Source organism: Diadema setosum, chromosome 5, assembly GCF_964275005.1.
Source record: "Diadema setosum chromosome 5, eeDiaSeto1, whole genome shotgun sequence".
NCBI classification, from domain to species: Eukaryota; Metazoa; Echinodermata; class Echinoidea; order Diadematoida; family Diadematidae; genus Diadema; species Diadema setosum.
In genome coordinates, this window is record NC_092689.1 from 40,477,213 (window position 1) to 40,497,121 (window position 19,909).

The 19,909-nt window shown below is 39.5% G+C and overlaps 2 protein-coding genes across 2 annotated transcripts in view; both read left to right on the forward strand.

Annotated features, from left to right (window-relative positions):
- LOC140228916 (uncharacterized) overlaps positions 1-9,010 on the forward strand; it is a 67,175-nt gene extending 58,165 nt beyond the window's left edge. The window contains exons 6-11 of the mRNA XM_072309184.1: positions 1,823-1,994; positions 2,936-3,124; positions 3,870-4,111; positions 5,424-5,642; positions 7,143-7,341; positions 8,644-9,010. Of these exons, the coding sequence (XP_072165285.1) occupies positions 1,823-1,994; positions 2,936-3,124; positions 3,870-4,111; positions 5,424-5,642; positions 7,143-7,341; positions 8,644-8,812 (1,190 nt within the window). The 3' untranslated portion in view covers positions 8,813-9,010. The remainder of the gene's footprint in view (positions 1-1,822; positions 1,995-2,935; positions 3,125-3,869; positions 4,112-5,423; positions 5,643-7,142; positions 7,342-8,643) is intronic.
- A 6,561-nt stretch (positions 9,011-15,571) lies between these two features.
- On the forward strand, positions 15,572-19,909 carry LOC140228278 (late histone H2B.L4-like). The gene is made up of 4 exons (XM_072308503.1): positions 15,572-15,742; positions 16,697-16,847; positions 17,470-17,607; positions 19,299-19,909. The coding sequence occupies exons 2-4, from the start codon at positions 16,704-16,706 to the stop codon at positions 19,395-19,397; spliced, it is 381 nt and encodes a 126-aa protein (XP_072164604.1). The 5' UTR covers positions 15,572-15,742; positions 16,697-16,703; the 3' UTR covers positions 19,398-19,909.

The window sequence follows — 19,909 nt, forward strand, 5'->3', positions numbered from 1 at the left end:
CAATATTGCCAGGTGTAATCAGCATTACAGATTCTTTACATTTTTTTTTCTAATACAAGAAAGGCAAAAGTGATTTCATTTTCACTTTCGTGTATAATTTTGTTCTGTTGCAGACAGCGCTCAATAAGTGTCATTAATCTAACAAAATCACTACACCCGTGTTGAGTCTGTCGCATCTTTAAGTATCAGCTAACCACTCGAATGATGATTGTAATATTAACAACCATCCATTTAAAGCTGTAGACAATTTGTTCCCATGGTGATACAAAAGTTGCAGGTTGGTTCGCTAGGGGAAGTGCGGGCAGTTCACATGCTCTGTGCTGTTTTAGTTGTTTTTATGCTAATGAATATTTAACCTTCATTGAGCCACCCCTGTTATACGTGGCCAGCTCAGTCTTATAACTCTTTAGATATTATTCAGACAATACTGTCTTGTACTTGTGCTGTCTCTAATTCTGCGTCAAATTAGAGCGAACGCATGAATAGTGCACATTACACTTGTACGGTAAACGTGTGTAATCAAAACGTCCTACTGAACATCAAAGCATTTCGCGCTACAAAACATTTGATTTATATCAGAATTGTTATATGACAATAATCTGTTATACTGTAATTCAAATAATGATAGAATTAATGTTAATCAACATTGCTTCCATCTTGAAATGGTATCAAGTAAGATTCTTCGGAAATCTTTGGATGTAGACGTCGATCCGGATCACCGCCAAAACTTTTTTCCCTTTTCCAATTTCTGTATACTAGTATTGATTCAGTCAACTTTTTTTTTGTGCGTGAAGTTGCTGACAGACAAGTGAACAAACGAACCAACACGGACAACACGACGTTATGTTATAATCTGTAATGCGGCTGAGATGATTAGAGTTAAGCGGCATCAAGAAAAGAAATAACTTCAACAAATCTGAAAACCTAAAGTATGACATGTAGATGTGTGACCAGAAGATTAAACGTTATCAATAATTCTTCAATTCAATTCAATTCAATTCAATTCAATTCAATGCAATTTATTTCACATCTTTCAAAAAATCACAAAAATAGACATATGTATAAAATGTACAGAACAGAACACAGAAATATACACAAAACAGAGCATTAGCAGTACAAGGACAGTTACAGTGAAATATAAACACAGTAAAAACAGTAAGAACTGCAGCAGATGTGTGGGAATGACAAAAGACCATTGGCCTGTCAAAGGTCAAACCCTTGATGGACTGCATCTTACAAATTTGCATTTTAAAAATTGTGTTTAAATTACAGAACATAAACAGAGACAAAAAGAAAGACAGTAAAGAACATGGCAAGAATAAGATTAAGAGAAGCACTGACAAGATTCACAGGTAATAAACTCAGAAGACAAATACAAACAAGCTAATGAGCTACAACAACAATAACAAACAATATATGAACAAATAACAGGCAATCAATAAAACTTAAAGATACCTCATAATATATTGCATATTATTCTTTCTGTAATACTGTAATACTTCTGTAATTCTTTACAGACAATCGCGTCGTCTTTGACCTTGTTCTGTTGTATAAAACTATACTTAACCTTGATAGTGTTCTCTCAAATGCTGGTAACATGCATTATCATAGGAAATTTTGGGAACTTACTGAACTAACTGAAGCGCCACACATCCATCTTGGCAGTGTACCAGAGTAGATTGTATTACGGCAAGGGTGAGGGGCTAGTCGCCCTCAGTAACCCGGAAATGCAAATAGTATACCATGATTGTGATCATGCATGTAATCATCACTCAGAAAGTGCTCTCTATGACCTCTTCTTTTCCATCTCGCCCGCGAGCAGGAGCATGGGGCTTCACCGTCGCTGTCGCAGCTCTCCTCCTCTCCGCCTTCTCCGGGACCATCCTATCTCGGAGCTGGATCCTCCTCAGACAAAGATACTCCAAATATCGGACTGAGATCAACAGATACCCGTACCCGACCCTCGCCTACGAGGCATATGGGCCATGGGGACGGTAAGTCGCCACCGTTACATTGTATACCATAATACAAACGTTAAATTGCGCATGGTATTCTTGTAATCATGTCTTTATTGATAAGTAAAAACAAAGGACATGTTGACATAAACAGGTCCATGGTCCTATTTTGGACACATGGCAGGTAATTACACACTTACAAATACACAGTGAATAAATAACAGTATAGCTGTATTCGCAGCAGATTGTGAGGTTGACAACGATTACACAAAATTGATTAATCACCGTAAATTTCCACACGCAGTACACAGACACTGTATTATAATGCTAGCACTGTGATCGATGAGATGCAGGTACTAGAAACAGAGGTATGTCCTCTTTGTCTGAAATGAATTGATTTGTCGCATAAAGATAATGAATTTTGAAAACAAAGAAAGAAAAAAGGAAGGAGATCCGTTTTCAGGTTCCCTCCTGGAGCTTGCATATTAACAATATCTAAACTGGTTTGATTATGGGCCTATCCTCGTCATACACAAAATACGCAATGTATCATTTCAGTATTCAATAATTGCAACGGCCGGACTCCCGTTATAACGAAGTCCTCGTGTCCTGCAGTTTTCTTTCGTTATAACCGAGCGTTTAAACAAGGAAAAAAAAAACACAGAGAGAGAAGATGATGTTGCGGCCTGAATTTTTATTTCGTTGTAACCGGAATTTCGTTATAACTGTGTTTGTTATTACGGGAGTGCACTGTAATATGATGTCGAAAAGTGTCGACGTTATAATAGAATCATATTAACAACAATCATATCCATAATAGACTCTTGTTGCATGGCATCCTGCGTATGAAGTGTTCGGACATGTCATTTATATTAGGATAGCGTTTTCCAGTAACGTACATGGACGAAAATGGTATATAGCCCAACAAAGAGTTATGATCGCTCCTTGTCATATTGCAATCTGTTCTTCACACCATGCAGTCGAGTGGCGTCGATTCTGCTCTACTTGTACGGCATTGCTATCTGCACCACTGGACTGCTCATCCTCGCAGACAATCTCCACATCTTACTCCAGTCGCTGGGCATTTCTCTGACAACATGCATCTATCTACCAATCATCTCCGTCTTTGTGTGCCCTCTTCTGTGGATGGGGACCCCAAAAGATTTCTGGTGAGTCTCATGCACCAGCCTTTTTGACATACGATCAGTCGTGTTTTACAATGAAAGCACATGGATGGGACGATGGACAGTACGGTTTCAGGCTGCTCATGGCTTCGGTAGTATTGCAACGTTGTGTTATGTTGGAAGCGACGGCAACTACATACATCACAAAGCCTGATCACAAATACCATAGTATGGCATTGACTCACTTTAACTTCAGTGACAATATCGCCTCAGCAGGGATCGTCTGTTTTGTTCTTGCATGGCAGAACGCTTTCATGGCAACAAATACGAAACAAAACTGTACGATATTAAATTATTGAATCATGGTATTGTGCAGCAGTCGCTTACGATCGAATTTTGTATTCTATGCAGTGTCAGACGACGGACAGACGGGAATAGTAATGACACGAGATTTTGTGATAAGTTTCGGATGTTCTCATAGTTTTGTTACTATCATAATTATGAATGATAAAAAGATGACCCTTGTTGATGACAATGTATAGAACGCTGTAATCTCAGGATTTGATGCTCTTTTAAAAAGGTCACAAGTCCCTCGATTATCACGGGACTTTTATCCTCGCTAGATAGCAGTCTAAATCCCCCAAATAAAAAGTTCCACATGTTCCCTGCCCCGCTATTCGTCGTCTATTATAAAATGCATTTGTGGTTATTGAATAATCAACCGGTAGTTTGTATAAAAGGGATCAGCTGAAGCTTGAACTTACTGATCATTATGCTTACACCTCATCAGGTTTGTGGGATATTTTGCGATTGCTACGGCTACCGCGGCGTCGATCTTCCTCTTCGTGGGTGCAAGTCTCGATCACGACAAGTACAAGATCGATCATGACCTGGAAGTGAACGTGGTCGCCTTCTTCTCTGCTATCGGCGACATCGTGTTCGCCTACGCGGGGCAGTCCGTCTATCCGACCGTACAGCACGACATGAAGAGTCCCGAGGACTTCACCAAGAGTGTCTTATGGGGTTACGGAGGTGAGTATTGGTCTCGACAGTAAAGACACTCGGGGAAAAAAGTCAAGGGACCTGTCGGACCACGAATCCTAATGTAGAGATTGAGGTACGGCCTTGATTTTATTAATGCTGCTATTTGAAGAAATACTCCTTTTTCGTATTGACTGCAAGTTTTTTCTTTCTTGGATGTCAGGTGGCCTCCTTGTATCAATGGATGTCTGTATTGTTCTAGTTGGGATCATGTGGGCCTACTACACATGTTAGATCAAGACTGAATAGGAGTTTGAATAGATCGTGAAGGTTCTATGAAATGTGTAAAGGAAGGATGGCGTCACACCGTCCCGAAATCGGCACAGGATGGCCAAACGGATATGGAATTTTCAATTCGCGCCAAGTTAGCCCCGAAAATGCTTAAAAGCTGGTCAATAGCTATAGCAAAAAGCACGACCTTTTGTTACGAGCCTGAGAAACTCCGCCGGCAGTTTTAGGATGGCTTTAAGATGTCGTAACGAATAATCCGATGTTTTTACGATCAGAGCCGAATTGGAACATTTCCTTCTTGCAGGCATCACACTGTCGCGATGTTGAGCAAAAATGGACAAACTTTAAAGGAAGTTTCCAAATTTGGCTCTGATCGTCGATTAACATCGAAATAATTCATGAGGGGATCGTAAAGCCATCACATGACCGCCGGCGGAGTTCCTCATTCGAAGCTGCTAACAAGATCGTACTTGATTTGGTTTTGAACGGCTTTAACCAACTAACTTTGCGCGAAATTGAAAATTCTATATTCGTATGGCCATGGACATTGTGTGTGTTCATCTTCGCTCAACTCCGGGGATGGTGGGACGCCTACATTATGATTGTTGTACGTGAACAACAGTGCTTCAACATTATCCGAAATAAGTCGTGTAAAATCCATTATCAAAGCGCGGTACATGCCTCCGCTGCGGATCCTGACACCAATATTATGCTGTGTTCCACGTAGAGCCTTCTGGATCTCCACGACAATTCTGTCTGGTTAACTGCTCAACTATTTGAGGACAAATTACTCACCGTGTGCCTTTGAGACACGGTTCCCGATATTTGAATTCAATCTTGAAATGTTATTTATCAGATTGATATGAATTCTGCAAGTATATGTATCGTGTTCTGGAAGTTGATTCCTTCAGGATTTCTTCTTCCCACAATGATACCAACAGGAAACACGAGCTTTGAAGGAAGGATGATATCAAATTTGATTATAAGCCTTAAAAGTTGCTCTGAATATGAGAATTATAGAAAACACTAAGTTAGCGTCTTTTTTTTTTCCTGTTTTCTCTGGTACTCGCAGTGATGGCGCTACTCTACTTTCCCACAACAATAGCATGTGTCGTCATTTATGGGGAAGCTTTCAAGGAGCAGAATCTGGACAATATCCTAGACTTGGTGACGTCCCATTTCATCCGGATTCCCTTCATTATCCTCATGATGATATACACACTACCCGTCATCATCATTACCTCCAATCCCTTTTTTCAAGATGCGGAGGATTTCTTCAATATACCATATGGTGAGGAAAAACGTGATTTGAAAAGTTCTCATAATGACATAACCTGTATGTGCATGAGTATGTGTGTGTGTGTGTGTGTGTGTGTGTGTGTGTGTGTGTGTGTGTGTTTGGGGATCCTACGCCACAAGCTCTCTACTTAAAGGGTCTGTACACCTGGTCGAGGTGAGGATTTAGCTTTAAACGTTTTGCGAGATATTCAGAAACCACTCTATTAGATGTCAGAGAGCATGCAATTTTAAGGGATATCAAAAGTTTATTTGATGAAAATCGGTTTTGAAATGGCCGAGATATCCAAAAACAAACCAATTTTCATCAAATAAATGTTGAATCCTTCTTAGAATTTCATGCTCTTTTATATTTCATAAGAGGTTTCTCATTATCTCACTTAGGAATGGTCAAAACATCAATCCCCACCTCAACCAGTACTGTACAGCCCCTTTAAAGTGACTTTGTTTTCAGTACTTGGTAACCGTAGAATTGTTCTTAGAACATGGTTGCATTTTTTGTCCTGTGACTTTAACATGTTAAATTCAAAATTAAATGTTATTGAAAAATTGCAAACCAAGGCTTCTTGCGGTTCACAGTGATAAACATATAAAACAATGTGTAAACTGATATAAAAATCATGTTTTATAGTTATGTGTGTTGATGTGCATTTTATACCGGGTGTCCCAAAAAAAGCGGAACGGTGGATTTCCAGTACCTTGCGGTCTAAAAGTGATATATTTTCTGACATCATTAGTAAGAGCATCTTCCGCAGAAGACTATGATACCAAAATCATTAAATTTGGTTCAGTACTTTTTATTCTACGCCAATTTCTGTAAATGCAGTCATTTTCAATTTTTTGCGACTTATGAGATAACAATTTGGGTGCGACACGCGTTCCATACGGTGAATTGTGTACGCTCGTTGATCCATGTCAACAAAAGATAACGCTTTCTATTGGGCGCGTACACACACACACACACACACAGACACACACACATACACAGTGTTTGTTTGTTTGTTTGTTTTTTTGTTTGTTTTTTTGTTTGTTTTTTTCTGGCCCGTGCCCAATGTGAAAGCTGTATCTTTTGTTGACATGGATCACTGAGCTTACACAATATTCACCGTATGGATCGCGTGTAGCACTCAAATTATTATCTCATAAGACGCAGAAATCCGGCGAAATTTGAAAATGACTGCATTTTCAGGAATTGCCGTAGAATAAAAAGTACCGAGCCAAATTTTATGATTTTGGTATCATTGTCTTCTGCGGAAGATTCTCTTTCTAATGATATTACAAAATATATCACTTTTAGAACGCAAGGTACTGAAAATCCACCGTTCCGCTTTTTTTGGGACACCCGGTATATACTTGTATCAAAAGAAAAGAACTGAGTCTAAAAAACAACAACAGATAATGAATATACGGAACATCGAATAAATGTGTAGAATTAAGTTATTGCTTTCTAGAGGTAATTAGTCTGGTTTCATCGTACTCTGTTCTGCTCTCGCAGAGTTCACGTGGAAGCGGCCGCTCCTGCGGTCTATCTACGTGCTCATCGTGCTCTTTATTGCCTCAACTTTTCCGCACTTCACGACTTTTCTGCCTCTGGTGGGTGGGCCACTCGTCGCTGTCGTTAACTTCATCTTGCCAAGCGTGATATACTCCAAGCTGGTCCGCATGGAACCAATGACTGTACCTCCAGATAGCATGTAAGTCGACCTATGGAGACCTCATTTATAGGCGGGGTTTGGGCACTAAGAATGGCGACGGTTATGCGAAGAGCTGCACAGAAACCTTTTTCGCGAGCAAAGCCAATATCCGACGATGACAATGAATATGGTACAAGAAAATCGCGTCAGTAAATTTGAATGAGATTACAAACGACTTGGCAGCTACAGTAAAGTGTCCCCTCGTTTTTGTTTTATATATTTACACAGCGTTCATACGAAACTCAAGCATCAGCTAAAATGAACAGAAAATAATATGATCGTTGCAACATACCACGTGAACAACTATTATGGATTCATTAATCATTTGTGCAGGACGGAACATTGGGGAAATAAACGGAGTTTTCAGTTGGGCTCTGTTAAAAAAAAAAAAAACACTCACATGCTTGAACGAAAAAACTGTAAGGAGCCTTTTTTTAGTTTAAAATTCTCGCTAGTAATCTGAATTTACACATTAAATGAAAATGTATACATGTCATGCTATCGACATTTTCTTTACATTAATTACATTTTTTTTCTTTAAAGATAAGAATCCATCAACGAATAGTTGTTCCTTCCGATATTCACTTTGACATGACTAAGTGTGCAGCTGTACCAGGCAGACGACCCAGTGACCCAGTCGATTCTTGTGGGGTTATCGAATGTTGTTTGGACTTGTAAATTAAGTTATTGTGCGTCCTGTCTTTATCAAGCAAGTACAGCAAAATAACTCGTTTGATATGACAGTAAATGACAGTAAATAAAAGACTCTAAATGCCTTGATACCGACTCAGATGTTTGGTCTCTGTAAGCATACAGGACAAGTAAACATAGAGGGGAAAAACTATTTCCTTATGTGAGAATATGAAACAACTAAGGTAGATCTTCACGTTGTAACAGATTGTTATCCTTTACACATCAGATAAAATGTACATAGGGGATCCCAGAACCAAGCATGTGAAATATAGTTAATACCGTAACCACTTCATAATTAAAATGTACGGATTTCGTGTGGAAAACTGAATATGATTGTATTTTTGCTGAGCGCGAAATGATCTGGTCTGGATGGGTGCACTCTTGCATTTCAAGTGTCGTCTCGATCTCCGTAATTAGGAAAAAATTTGTGTACTCTGATAATTTGTGTGAAGGAGAGCTTGACAGGGATACGTAAAAACATAGCAAGTCACATTTACAAAAGGATGGCGTTGTATTGATGGGAGATTGTTTAAAATGCAAAAGGACTGACACCAAAGCATTATGGCTTTGTAAAGAAATCCATTTTTTTTTTTTTGCATCTTTCTGCAGAATTCCCATCTGCCTTACCAACACCGTCCACGTTGTCATCGTGATCGTTGCTCTGCTGGCTGCTCTCATGTCGTCGGGTACAGCGATCTACAGCTTCGTCAACGGCAGCGGTGTCGTCGACCTACCTTGCTACGTTTTCACCAGGAAAAACCAGACGGTCGGCGGTTAGCTTTCTATCTATAACAAACCATACGCTGCTGTTTGTTTTGCATGTCATCGTCACCGCGAAAAAAGAAAGACTGGGTTATTTGATCATTACAACGTCCTGGTGCATAACGCTGTATTACAATCAGCCCGGAAAAGGGATGTATATTTGCAATGCAGAACTCAACTTTGGCATAGCCATAGACATCTGGAAGAAGTCAATACTTACTGAAAGATGTTAGAACTTACTGAATGTAATCGGTATACGGACACTCTGCGATATGGATTCCTACGAGAGCAGTGCCCGTGGGTTGTCTTTTCTCCGGACACTGCGAATGACCGAGGTGTCCAGTGGACAGCCTGCCAAAACTCAAGCTCTGACATCGTCTAGTCTAGACGAGGGACCCTAAGAGCAGCGGGGGTGATACATCTTGGTCAGCCACATTATTGGACATTTATCAGATTTTAAAAAAGGCCAAAATATATGTTTTGTACCCATAGCAGTCAGTGGTCAAATTACACAATGACGATGACCATCATTAAGGTATGAAGGACTGGAACATGAATGTAAAAGTTTCTGGAATGTATGGTGAGAACCTGGATATAAGCCACAGTCAGTTATGTTTGAGGATTCATGTGCTGTATATTGTAGAACCCTCTCTTATTTTGTTTTCAACAGGTGGGTTTGGTGAGAGTATAGTTTATTATCGGAAAGGGCGAAGTATCAGTGTACAACGTAATATATGACTAATGTAATGCCATGACATACATTTGTGTTTATTTATTGTGGATTTTTGTATCCCTTCTCCCGGAACGTGCAATACTTATCGAAGTTCCTCCTAATTTTCCAGGACATCCCATCCCTGAGCACCCCACTGTGTGCAGTGTCATGTTCACAGATAGATTATTTCACTGGTGCGGAAGGCGGAGTAGGAAAGGATAATAACGTGGCTAGTTTATATATATTTATAAGACGAAGACGATGAGACGCTAGTAACTACTATTTGAAGACTAGATGACTTTCGGGCTGTTGTTGGTTTTTATGCCTCCGCCACGAAGTGGTGCCGGAGGCATTATGTTTTCGGGTTGTCCGTCCGTCCGTCCGTCCGTCCGTCCGTCCTTCCGTCCGTCCGTCCGTCCTTCCGTCCGTCCGTCCTTCCGTCCGTCCGTAATGAATTTTGTGAACAGGGTAACTACCAAAACCTTTTGAGGTATCCTAATGAAACTTGGCATGTATGTGTATTAGGGGGTGAAGTTGTGCCTATCAACTTTTGGGTGCACATGCTCAAGGTCAAAGGTCAAAAGGTCAAGGTCAAATGCTTAAAATTTTACTATTTCCCCCATATCTATGCCATGCCTGAAGATATTTTCTTGAAACTTAGTGTATACATGTATTACTCAATCAAGATTCTCTAGTGAAAGTTTGGGATCATGCGGTCAAAGGTCAAAGGTCAAAAGGTCAAGTAAAAAATGTGAAATTTAACTTTTTTCTCCGTATCTTGGAAATAGTTCAAGGTATCTTCATGGAACATAGTATATATGCATGTACTGACTGGCAGTGATTAGCTAGGGAAATTGGGGTTCATGGGGTCAAAGGTCAAGGGCAACACTTCAAAATTTTACTATTTCCCTCATATTTGTGCAATGCCAGCAGGATTTTTTTTTAACTGCATTTTTAACCTGATAGTGATTCTCTAGAAAGTTTTGTTTTTGTTTTTGTTTTTTGTTTTTTGCCAAAAAGGTCAAAAGGACAAAGATCAAGTGAAAGTGCTGAACTTACTACTTCCTCCATATCTCGGAAGTGGCTCAAGTTATCATGAAACTTAGTACATATTTATGCATGTTCTGCCTGACAGTAATTCTCTTATGAGTTTTAGGGTCAATGGCCAGATGAAAATGGTAACAATTTACTATTCAATACAGAAATTGCATTTTTTTTTCTCCACACCTTGAAACTTACTCAAGGCATAAACTTATGAGAGGGTCAAAGTCAAGTTAAAGTCCTTCAATCCCCAAATACGTGCTCTCCTATTCGTCCAATTAAACCTATGTCAAGGAAGGTGAACATTCAACACTTTTGTGACAAACATGTCATTTTGATATTTTGCCAGTTTTGTGAAAATGTAATCACACATTGTCCACACGTACTATAGACCTATTAGGAGAATCATGCATTATGGCGGAGGCATACCAGTCGCCATAGCGACATTTCTAGTTTATTATTATTTTAAGGTTCATGAGCTTACTATGATGTGAGATACTGTTGCATTTTACTGTATTCATGTTGTATATCACTTTTTTAACGTGCAGCAACGTGCTATTCTTTAATTCAAGAAAAATATAAAATCTACATTTTCTTTCTTTCACAGGAAAGTATTGTATCATTATATGATGGCTTTTAGTTGGTCCGTTTCGTTGGTATACAAAAACACATATTTAACTAAAAGTGCGAGACATTTCAAACCAAGTTAGAAATCTTATCTTTCATATGCTTGTAAAATTTAAGTCATTCTTATTCTTAGTAATACGATTTGTTTGAGAAGCTGCTCTACAGCTCCTTACTATTTTTCGACATCTATACATGTATAGTAATGCCAAGATGCATTCCAAGTTGCAGCTGAAATAGGCCGATGTGTGTTCGATTTCTCTGCCCTCAGCCAGTGGTATACAACTCTCTCTTTCCTTATTTCCGCCCCCCCCCCCCGCCCAATTTTCGATGAGGGGGGGGGGGGGATGTGACTCGCAAAAAGTCATGAGTTTCCTTGTGGTTTTTGTTTTGGATTTTCTCCGTTTTTGTTAAAGCATTTTTTTAACCAAAAGTTCCGAGACTCCTTGCTCAAAAGTTGGATCTGAAATATTTGACAATATACCTTTCATGAAGGCTAGAACATCATTGTCTAATGCGTAGTCACAAATCCTGCTCCTTTCAGAAACATTTGAAGAATGGCTCTTAACTGAGTGAAAACTGCTGAAAGAACATTACGGACAATCGTTATGTACAGACTAAGAAATACGGGTTCAAATTTGAACCCCAAAATTGTCCCTATACAACCACCCAAATGGGTGCAACTTTGCACTGCAATAAGCAATTTGCACCCTTTGAGGTGCAATATGCTGAATTTTGAACCTGCAGGGGTGCGCATTTGCACCCTCAGTTTTGCGCTAATCAAGGGTGCAAACATGCACCATAAACATTAATGCATTGTCAATTAAACATTTGGACCACGAGTACCAAGGTTTTACTCGTAAGATCAAACTTACACTCTAATGGATATGTCCGCATCTTTTTAGGTACGAATATAAATATTAAAAAAAGATTTAATTTTCTACTTGCATAATAAAAGGTACAAATGTGCACCCCAGGGTGCTGGTATAGGGACAAATAGGGTGCAAATTTGAACCTTTATTTTTTAGTGTGTATATAGTCACTTAGACCAACAGGGATATCTTAATCTGTCCATGATATGAGATGTATTTAGTAACTTACTATGGCTTTAGGCCTGTGATATTTCTCCCTTCGTGTCATCTTTTTCAGCTCAATAGAGACAAAGGATCAAGTGAGCTATTGCGATCAATCGTCCGGCGGGTGCTGTCTCTTGGGTGATAGAATGAATTTTGTACAAATGGGCACCTTTCCTCATCTGGGGGCCCCTGAAGTACAGCCAGGGGGGGAGGGGGACAGACAAAACTTCCACAGGAAGGAATGTTTACAAATCTTTCAAAAATTAAGTAATAGGCTAAGTTTGTGTTATGAGTTATGAGTTATCAAGACTGATAGAATATAATCTGCGCAAATGTGCTCATTCCCATACGTGGGCCCCGCATGGGGCACGATGCCTCTGGAAGGGGGAGGAAAAGGCCCCAAATTTAAGAATTTTTTATGAATCTTCTGTAGAACCAGAAGGGATAAGCTAAGTTAGTGCTATGATTAAGTAAATTGGTTGCTGGAGTTTGTGAAGTTTGTTTATAGCAGATCGGGCGGGGACCGGGGAGTTGGATCAGAAAATTATTCATATTTTAGGCATGTAAATTTTGTGCACAAAAGTTGCCTTTAACAACCACATTGCCCTTTTACTTTGCAACCACTAAATGAATTCCTGCGTATGGAAGTTAATGGGGGGGGGGGGCGGGGAGCAGGTGAATGAAATACTTCGTTACTACTACTAGGCTGTAGGAAAAGAAACATCGAAAAATTGTAATAGATTACAGAAACGGTCTATTGGGAGCAAGTTTTTACATTTTTACCTTTTTCTTTTTTTAATTCAAAGTCAAATTGTCTAAATACAGCGTAATTGGGAGGTATTTGGTGAGCGCGAGATCCCGGGTCTCTTGTTTTGTTTTGTTTTGTTTTGTTTTTCTTGATCTCTTCTTGTCAGGTATCTCTTAAGTTTCACTTCTTACTTTGACTCCTTTCCTGTGTGTCTTGTCCACTGAAAGATAGAAGCGGGACTCCACGTTATTCTGTATTTTGTCACAAGAAAAACTCTTGGCTAAAAATGATAAGAACGATGGGCGACGTCTCTTGGGTCTCATCCTCCACACTGGACGTCCGAGACGATAAGACAGGCCGAATTGGAGATGTATTTAAACTGATTACTTCTGCTCAGACTTGCCGTGAGCTTTATGTAAGAACAGGTTCTTGAATACTGTATAATTATTTTGTTATGTATAACGTGTGCACGGACTTTCGTTGTATTCTGTTCATGTTCTTCATGTACATGAATATTGACAGTCATTAATGGTGTATATTACAAGCTACAATCATGACGTTTGTATTGAATTGGTATATCTATTTTCGAATGAATAAACGTCGCTATTCAAAGACACCTGAGGATCGTTCTGCTGATTCTTCAGAGTAAGATACTTTCGAGTTCAGTTACATGAGATGAAACACAATAATAAAAGCACAGCCTGCGTGTGTGTGCGTGTGCTCGCGTGTATGTGGATGTGGAAATGTTTCCCATGCGGACATTTCCGTTTGCCGAAATCTGAAATTCTTATATAGTTCTGAATAACGGTGAAAAATTGAAAAGAAATCATTCTAACCTATTTTGGGAGTCCGAATCTGAATGTAGATGGTGCAACTCTTCCATTCCCATGAATTTTGACACATTCATTTTTTTTTTTTTTTGACACAGTCAAAAATCTAAATTCTCCTATTTTTTTTATATTATATATTACGGTGAATAACTGAAAAGATTTGATGTTATACCCTATTTCGAGGGTGCTAAACCCGAATCTGGTTGACGTAACTCTTGCATCCTTGAGGGTTTTGAGAAATCCAAGATTTTTGATGGCGATTTGAGATGCTATCTTGAGTATCTCCAAAACGTCAAGTCTGCAAAAGTTGTAACATCCAGATTCGAATTGAACACCCTTAAAATAGGGTAAAACCTTTTAAAAAGCATTGAGCGGACGGTAAGACAAGGTTCAGCTCTGGCAACCAGAATAATATAGAGTTGTAACCTCTTTCTTCCTCTACCCTGCAAGTTAACGTTGATTAGTTGGGGCACTGTGGCATAGTGGATAAGATTTTCGACTTTCAGTGGCACGTCCCAAGTTCGAATCCCGCGATACAAGCGTCTATACGTCCTTGGACAAGATATGTGTGTCCCTCGACCAAGGTACATGGTACATGGGTCTAAGACAACGCTAGGGCAGAGCCCTAATGGCAGAGCCCTGTGGTAGAGCAGTGGCTACACTAAATATGCTATCCTGCATAAAAATGATCATATTAATAATAGTAGTAATAATAATGATGATGATTATAATAAGTACTGTTCTCATTTATTGTTTGTATTAGCATCAGTATTAGCATCAGCGTTGTTATCTAATTGAATGACGGTATACCTTTGTGTACGTATAACATTTTCATAACGTTTTACTCAACTTATTGAAGATGATTGACGAGCATCAGCATAAAGTGATTTTGAATAACGAGTTGACACGCCCATATCAAGTTTCCCCTTGAATAATATCTTAAAGAAGAGAACAAAATCTCGAAAGCAATAGGGCCTACTTTCAAGCAAAGCGTTCAGCATTAAATCTTTGGTTTTATTATGATAGTTCCTTGAAACTATAAATTTGTCAGTTCCTTACCAGCGTGTTCGTCGCTTCAAATAAAACGGACAATCAAAAAGATGCAAGTAAATTTAGCTGTAGTCATGTGCGAAATCCACACTCAACTTTCAGTCACAGGTGTGTCCTGAGCGGGAAAAGACTTGTCAATGGCTTATCTGACATAACAGCTTATGAATGCAAAACAAATTCCATGCATAGAAATGTGGTATGTAGAGACAGCTGAACTGAATAGCTTGTTATGCGGTCCGCGAGGAGAGTTATCAAACAGTCTGAATACATGCTCATTACGTATGCAAGCTCAGGTAATGACCTTAATGAAGAATTTGTATGGTGCCGACTGTATGTGAGCATGCTTGGAAGAAAACAATGCGATTCAACTTGGGTCATTCCACGTCAGTCATGATGGCTCAATGTCTTCTATAATGAAAGCACCGATATTGATAGATAATACAGCTGATTGAAATACATAATCAGCAGTATTTCGAACTTGATTGTTTAAATGCCTACTTGACAATATTACACATAAAGCAAGCTTGCTACTATGTGTTATCTAGAGAAAGAATATGTGCATGGAGATCGACTTCTGGCTGTGGAAATCAAATACTCCCCCTTTTTGGCTCTTTTGGTATCGTCTAATCTACATGTTACAGCTGAACAGTTATGAACGGTGTCAGACGAACTGCGTTTCGGCGGGAATTGGATTCTTTGAGTCACTTGCCGCGAAGCCACTGCCAAGCTCAGCCCCAGATTTGAGAACTAGTAAATTCATCCTTCCACTTCGGTTGTAACGACGGACACTTCCAAATCTTCTTAGAGAGCCTGATTATTCTGAATCTGATTCGTCTCTTCATCTTCCTGGGTTCAGTTGTTAAAGGTAATAACCTTTTAGCCATTTCATTTTTACTTTCCGTAATGTGAAAACTGATCTTCAGTGAATGTTGAGAGATTTGACTTGCTTTTTAGACTATTGTTAATTCTCATGTCCGCTCATTCTTTTTTTTTTTTCACCTGTAAATCTATGCATCATCCTGATCCATAGTATGTTTAAATCGGGTTCCAACAAGTGACCGTGACAAACATACAGGGGGTATTCTGATCTTCCACTGATCAGTCAGCGAACATGGTCTGCCACGTGTGCCTAAAAAAAGGAGTCTTACTTAAACCGCGTGATCCCCTCCAGCAGGTTTTGCAGGTATTCGAAAGAAGAATAAATCAGTATTGGATGTTATCTTTAATCTGTGTGCAACTACCGACGTGACTGAGCTTCCATAAGATGTTGAATTACCTTTTTGGGTCCTTTACTTGGATGCATCGTATGAAATTTAGGCAGTGACCAACTCCGCAAAAAAAAAAAAAAATAAATAAATAAATAACTCGGTTCTATACCCATGTAGAGTGTTCTAGACATATAAATTTATGTCTAGGTCTAGTATGAATTTAATGCTTGATTTTTAAACTGTTTCCCCTCTTGTAGATTTCGGTGTTTTCTTTCACGGGACAATTATCGTTACAACATTATAAATCATTGCACGCTTATGCAGATCTATCCCCGAGATTTCAGGTGTGTCTCATCCCTGTAGCTACACGAGTAATGGGGGGGGGGTGTAAACGTTAAACGTGTAAATTTAATCGTCTTAGTGCATTGTCAGAGTCTTCGTCAAGCTAGAGCCTTTTACGTGAAAAGAAAAATCTGGCAGCTTTTACTTAAGAATGAACAGTTATATAGATCTATATCTGCAAAATAATCGAGATTATAAGGGAACAGAATACTAAGTTATCGTACATTTTGTACAAAATGTGCATGTCGATGAAATTTTCCTCCCGACAGTTTGATAATGGCACCAAAGGGGGCAGTAAGTAAAGGTGAGAAGAAAGCCGGGAAGGCGAAGGCTCTGGCTTCAGCCGTGTCCGCGGGAAAGAAGAGGAGGCGTCGCCGTATGGAATCCTACAATATCTACATCTACAAAGTCCTGAAACAGGTATGGCTTCAATAAATACCGATACGCAGAGAATGTGAACAAATCGTCAAGTCTCGAGAATAAACGGACTCTGCATTTGGTGATATACGTGTCTGGACATTGTTAATATTTGTCTAGCCTGACTTCTTCGAAATAAAGGCAAACCCATATCTTACAAAATTCTCATATTTTAGTTTAAAACGTACTGCAATGAATGACGCACGGAAACAAGAGTTGCCCAATTTCAAGATGAATTTAGTTGCTTCTCACGTTCGGGGTAGAAAGTATCAATTTGCTCATAATTAAAACAAATGAGGAATTTTCCATGTGGACACCGGTGTAGATTAAGCATCAGAAAATATGCATTATTTCCAGCATTATACTAAGAGATCAGGTGCATCCCTTCTACCAGAGTCCAACGAACCGCTCGGAAAAAAGTTCCAGAACTTGGAAGGTTTCGAGCAGGTTAATTGCTAGTGTTTACAGGATTTGTGCGTGTGTGCGTGGGTTCCGTTTTGTTTTTGTTCTTGCTTGTTTTTGTTTGTTTTGCTTGTTTTTTTTTTTTCGTTTTGAACCTTGACGGTGTGAAATCTGCCCGTGTTAAAGTGAATTGAATGACATTTTCTTTATTTGACTGTGACAGGTCCATCCTGATACCGGCATCTCCAGCAAAGCCATGTCGATCATGAACAGCTTTGTGAATGACATCTTCGAGCGGATCGCCTCAGAGTCCTCTCGCCTGGCACAGTACAACAAGAAGAACACCATTAGCAGTCGCGAGGTGAGCACCTCTTTCCTCTGGCTATCGCTCAATTAACCCCACTGCCACAAGAAATGGCAACCTCCAATAAATTGGAACCTCCAGTACATCGAATTCAGGGTGTATAGATCTGGTTCTCAAAAGCAGCGAGTTACTCGGAATTCACGAACCAGTCGGCGAATCGTTGAATTTTAGAAAACTACTATTGACTGTTATGACAAGACGTTTTGCCCTTGACAGCCTCATTAGGTGTGTTTTCACTGCTCATCCCGAGTACGATTGTGTCATTGTTACGCCAATATCACAAGGCACCCATGTTCATATCTGGGTTAGATGGGTTGCGCAACTTACCAAACGATGTAAGCATCTAAAATGATTCGAACTCGGGAACTCTCTTTTGAGAGTACATAATGTTTTATCAAAGTTAATATGGATCCTAATCGAATGGTTAGGTTAGTGAGAACTCTCACGTGTCAAGTCTTTAATTTCTTTTTCTTTTTAATACTCTTGAAGACCCATTTTTTATTTTAATCGAGCGTTAGTAAACTAAAACACCTACAAACGACTGAGCTCGGCTGCATTGCTTAGGGGCATTGAATGGGGCTAGTGCTGGCATGCGAATCCTGCAAAAATGGCTGCCACGGAATGAAGATTATATCAAACATTTTTATAAAACAAATAAGGCACATTTCTTGAACGCGCACTGGTAAAATTATCAGATGATTCCGAAACACTCGGCTTTGCCTCGTGCTTTTCTGACCGTTCAAAGGTTGATAATTTGGCGGAAAGTTAGCCTGACTAACGCCATAGTAATGTGCATTATTATCCCTCAATTCAATAAACCTTTTAAAACATTTTAAATGGTGTCGTTAATTGACGCAGTCGAACGGCGTTTGCTTTCATTATGGGCGTGCCATCCAATGTTTTCAGTTGCTCACGCAGAAGTGCAGAGTTCTAAAAGTAATTTCCATGAAAGATTATGTCTGTGCCCAATTATGAAATGGCAAAATTTAGGATAATGTTTGGTGCTTGGTGTTCGGTAATTGATATTGCTTAGTTGTTACAGTCAGACAATTTCAAAGTAAAAGGTTGAAAATTCCACCTCGAGAACTTTTCTGACCTGCCCGGCAATGATGTCCAGTTGGAGTGACCATCTGACTAGTGTCTCTTACATTAATGCAGTCAGGAACGTGCAGCTACACATCGCCAATATAATAACCATCATTAGAAAAGAAAACTTATCTTGTGAAAAGAAACTAATCTCTCAAGCATAATATTAGACGACAATAGTGGTCCCAAGTTAACGGAGCATCACAACATTTATTTCACTTTTAGATATCCGAGTTGACAAATACGGCTTTCATGTCTTAATTCTGCTGCATGGATATTTTTCAACTTATTAGATAATAAGTACGCGTTTTAGTTTCTTTGTTTTTGTTTTGTTTTTGTTTTGTTTTTGTTTGGATTTCTTGGTGTGTGTGTGTGTGTGTGTGCGCGCGTCGGATTCTATTTTGTTTTGTTTTTCAGGATGGTTCTTACTCATTCTTTTGAGCGCTTACTATGAAGATAAAATTACATAATTATTGCAGCACGCCAGTAGGTACTATTTCGGGAGCCATCTGGCCTTTTTATGAATGTATTGTCGATTTGGTCAATAAAATTTGTTCCCTGATTAATTAGATGCTCCTACTTCCCTGCTGCATTCACTCTAGGTCCAGACGGCAGTCCGTCTTCTCCTCCCGGGAGAGCTGGCCAAGCACGCCGTCTCAGAGGGCACCAAGGCAGTCACCAAGTACACCACGTCACGGTAAAAAGACTTCATTGGACCAAGGGGATAAAGTTTGCGGCTTGTGATGGTCCATTTTTTAAACTCAAATCGCGATTTTGAGATCGAAAGCGATACGAACTGTTTCATGAACAGTGTGACCGGAGAACTCGGAATAATCAAGGAGATGAATGTCCTCTTCTATCCATACATATGGAGGACATGAAGATCATGGACTAGCGAACAAGCCTATGCTAGATTGAAATGTTCCTCACGGAGAGATAGAAAGTCATTGGTGATGTACTTGGCAAGTTCTGCGACACGTTCTTATTCACAAGTGATCTAAGCAAAATGTCATTAGTCCGTCCTCGGGTGAAATTCGGTTAACAGGGTCACCAATACACGATCTCGGGGAAAGATATAGCAGGATCATCCGGGATGTAGGGTTGGACATAGGCCTACATCAGTATTACAAGGAAAAGGTGGATATTTTCATAGCTGCAGGAAAATTATTAATTTCATTGGTCCGACGACGTGATTGTCTCTGGGAGATGGACA

What these genes read in the sequence shown, in the direction of transcription:
- LOC140228278 (XM_072308503.1), top strand. Translation starts at nt 16,704, where the DNA reads ATGGCACCAAAGGGGGCAGTAAGTAAAGGTGAGAAGAAAGCCGGGAAG. An exon ending in TCTACAAAGTCCTGAAACAG is followed by an intron (nt 16,848 to 17,469) that starts GTATGGCTTCAA and finishes TGACTGTGACAG; the next exon opens with GTCCATCCTGATACCGGCAT. An exon ending in ACACCATTAGCAGTCGCGAG is followed by an intron (nt 17,608 to 19,298) that starts GTGAGCACCTCT and finishes CATTCACTCTAG; the next exon opens with GTCCAGACGGCAGTCCGTCT.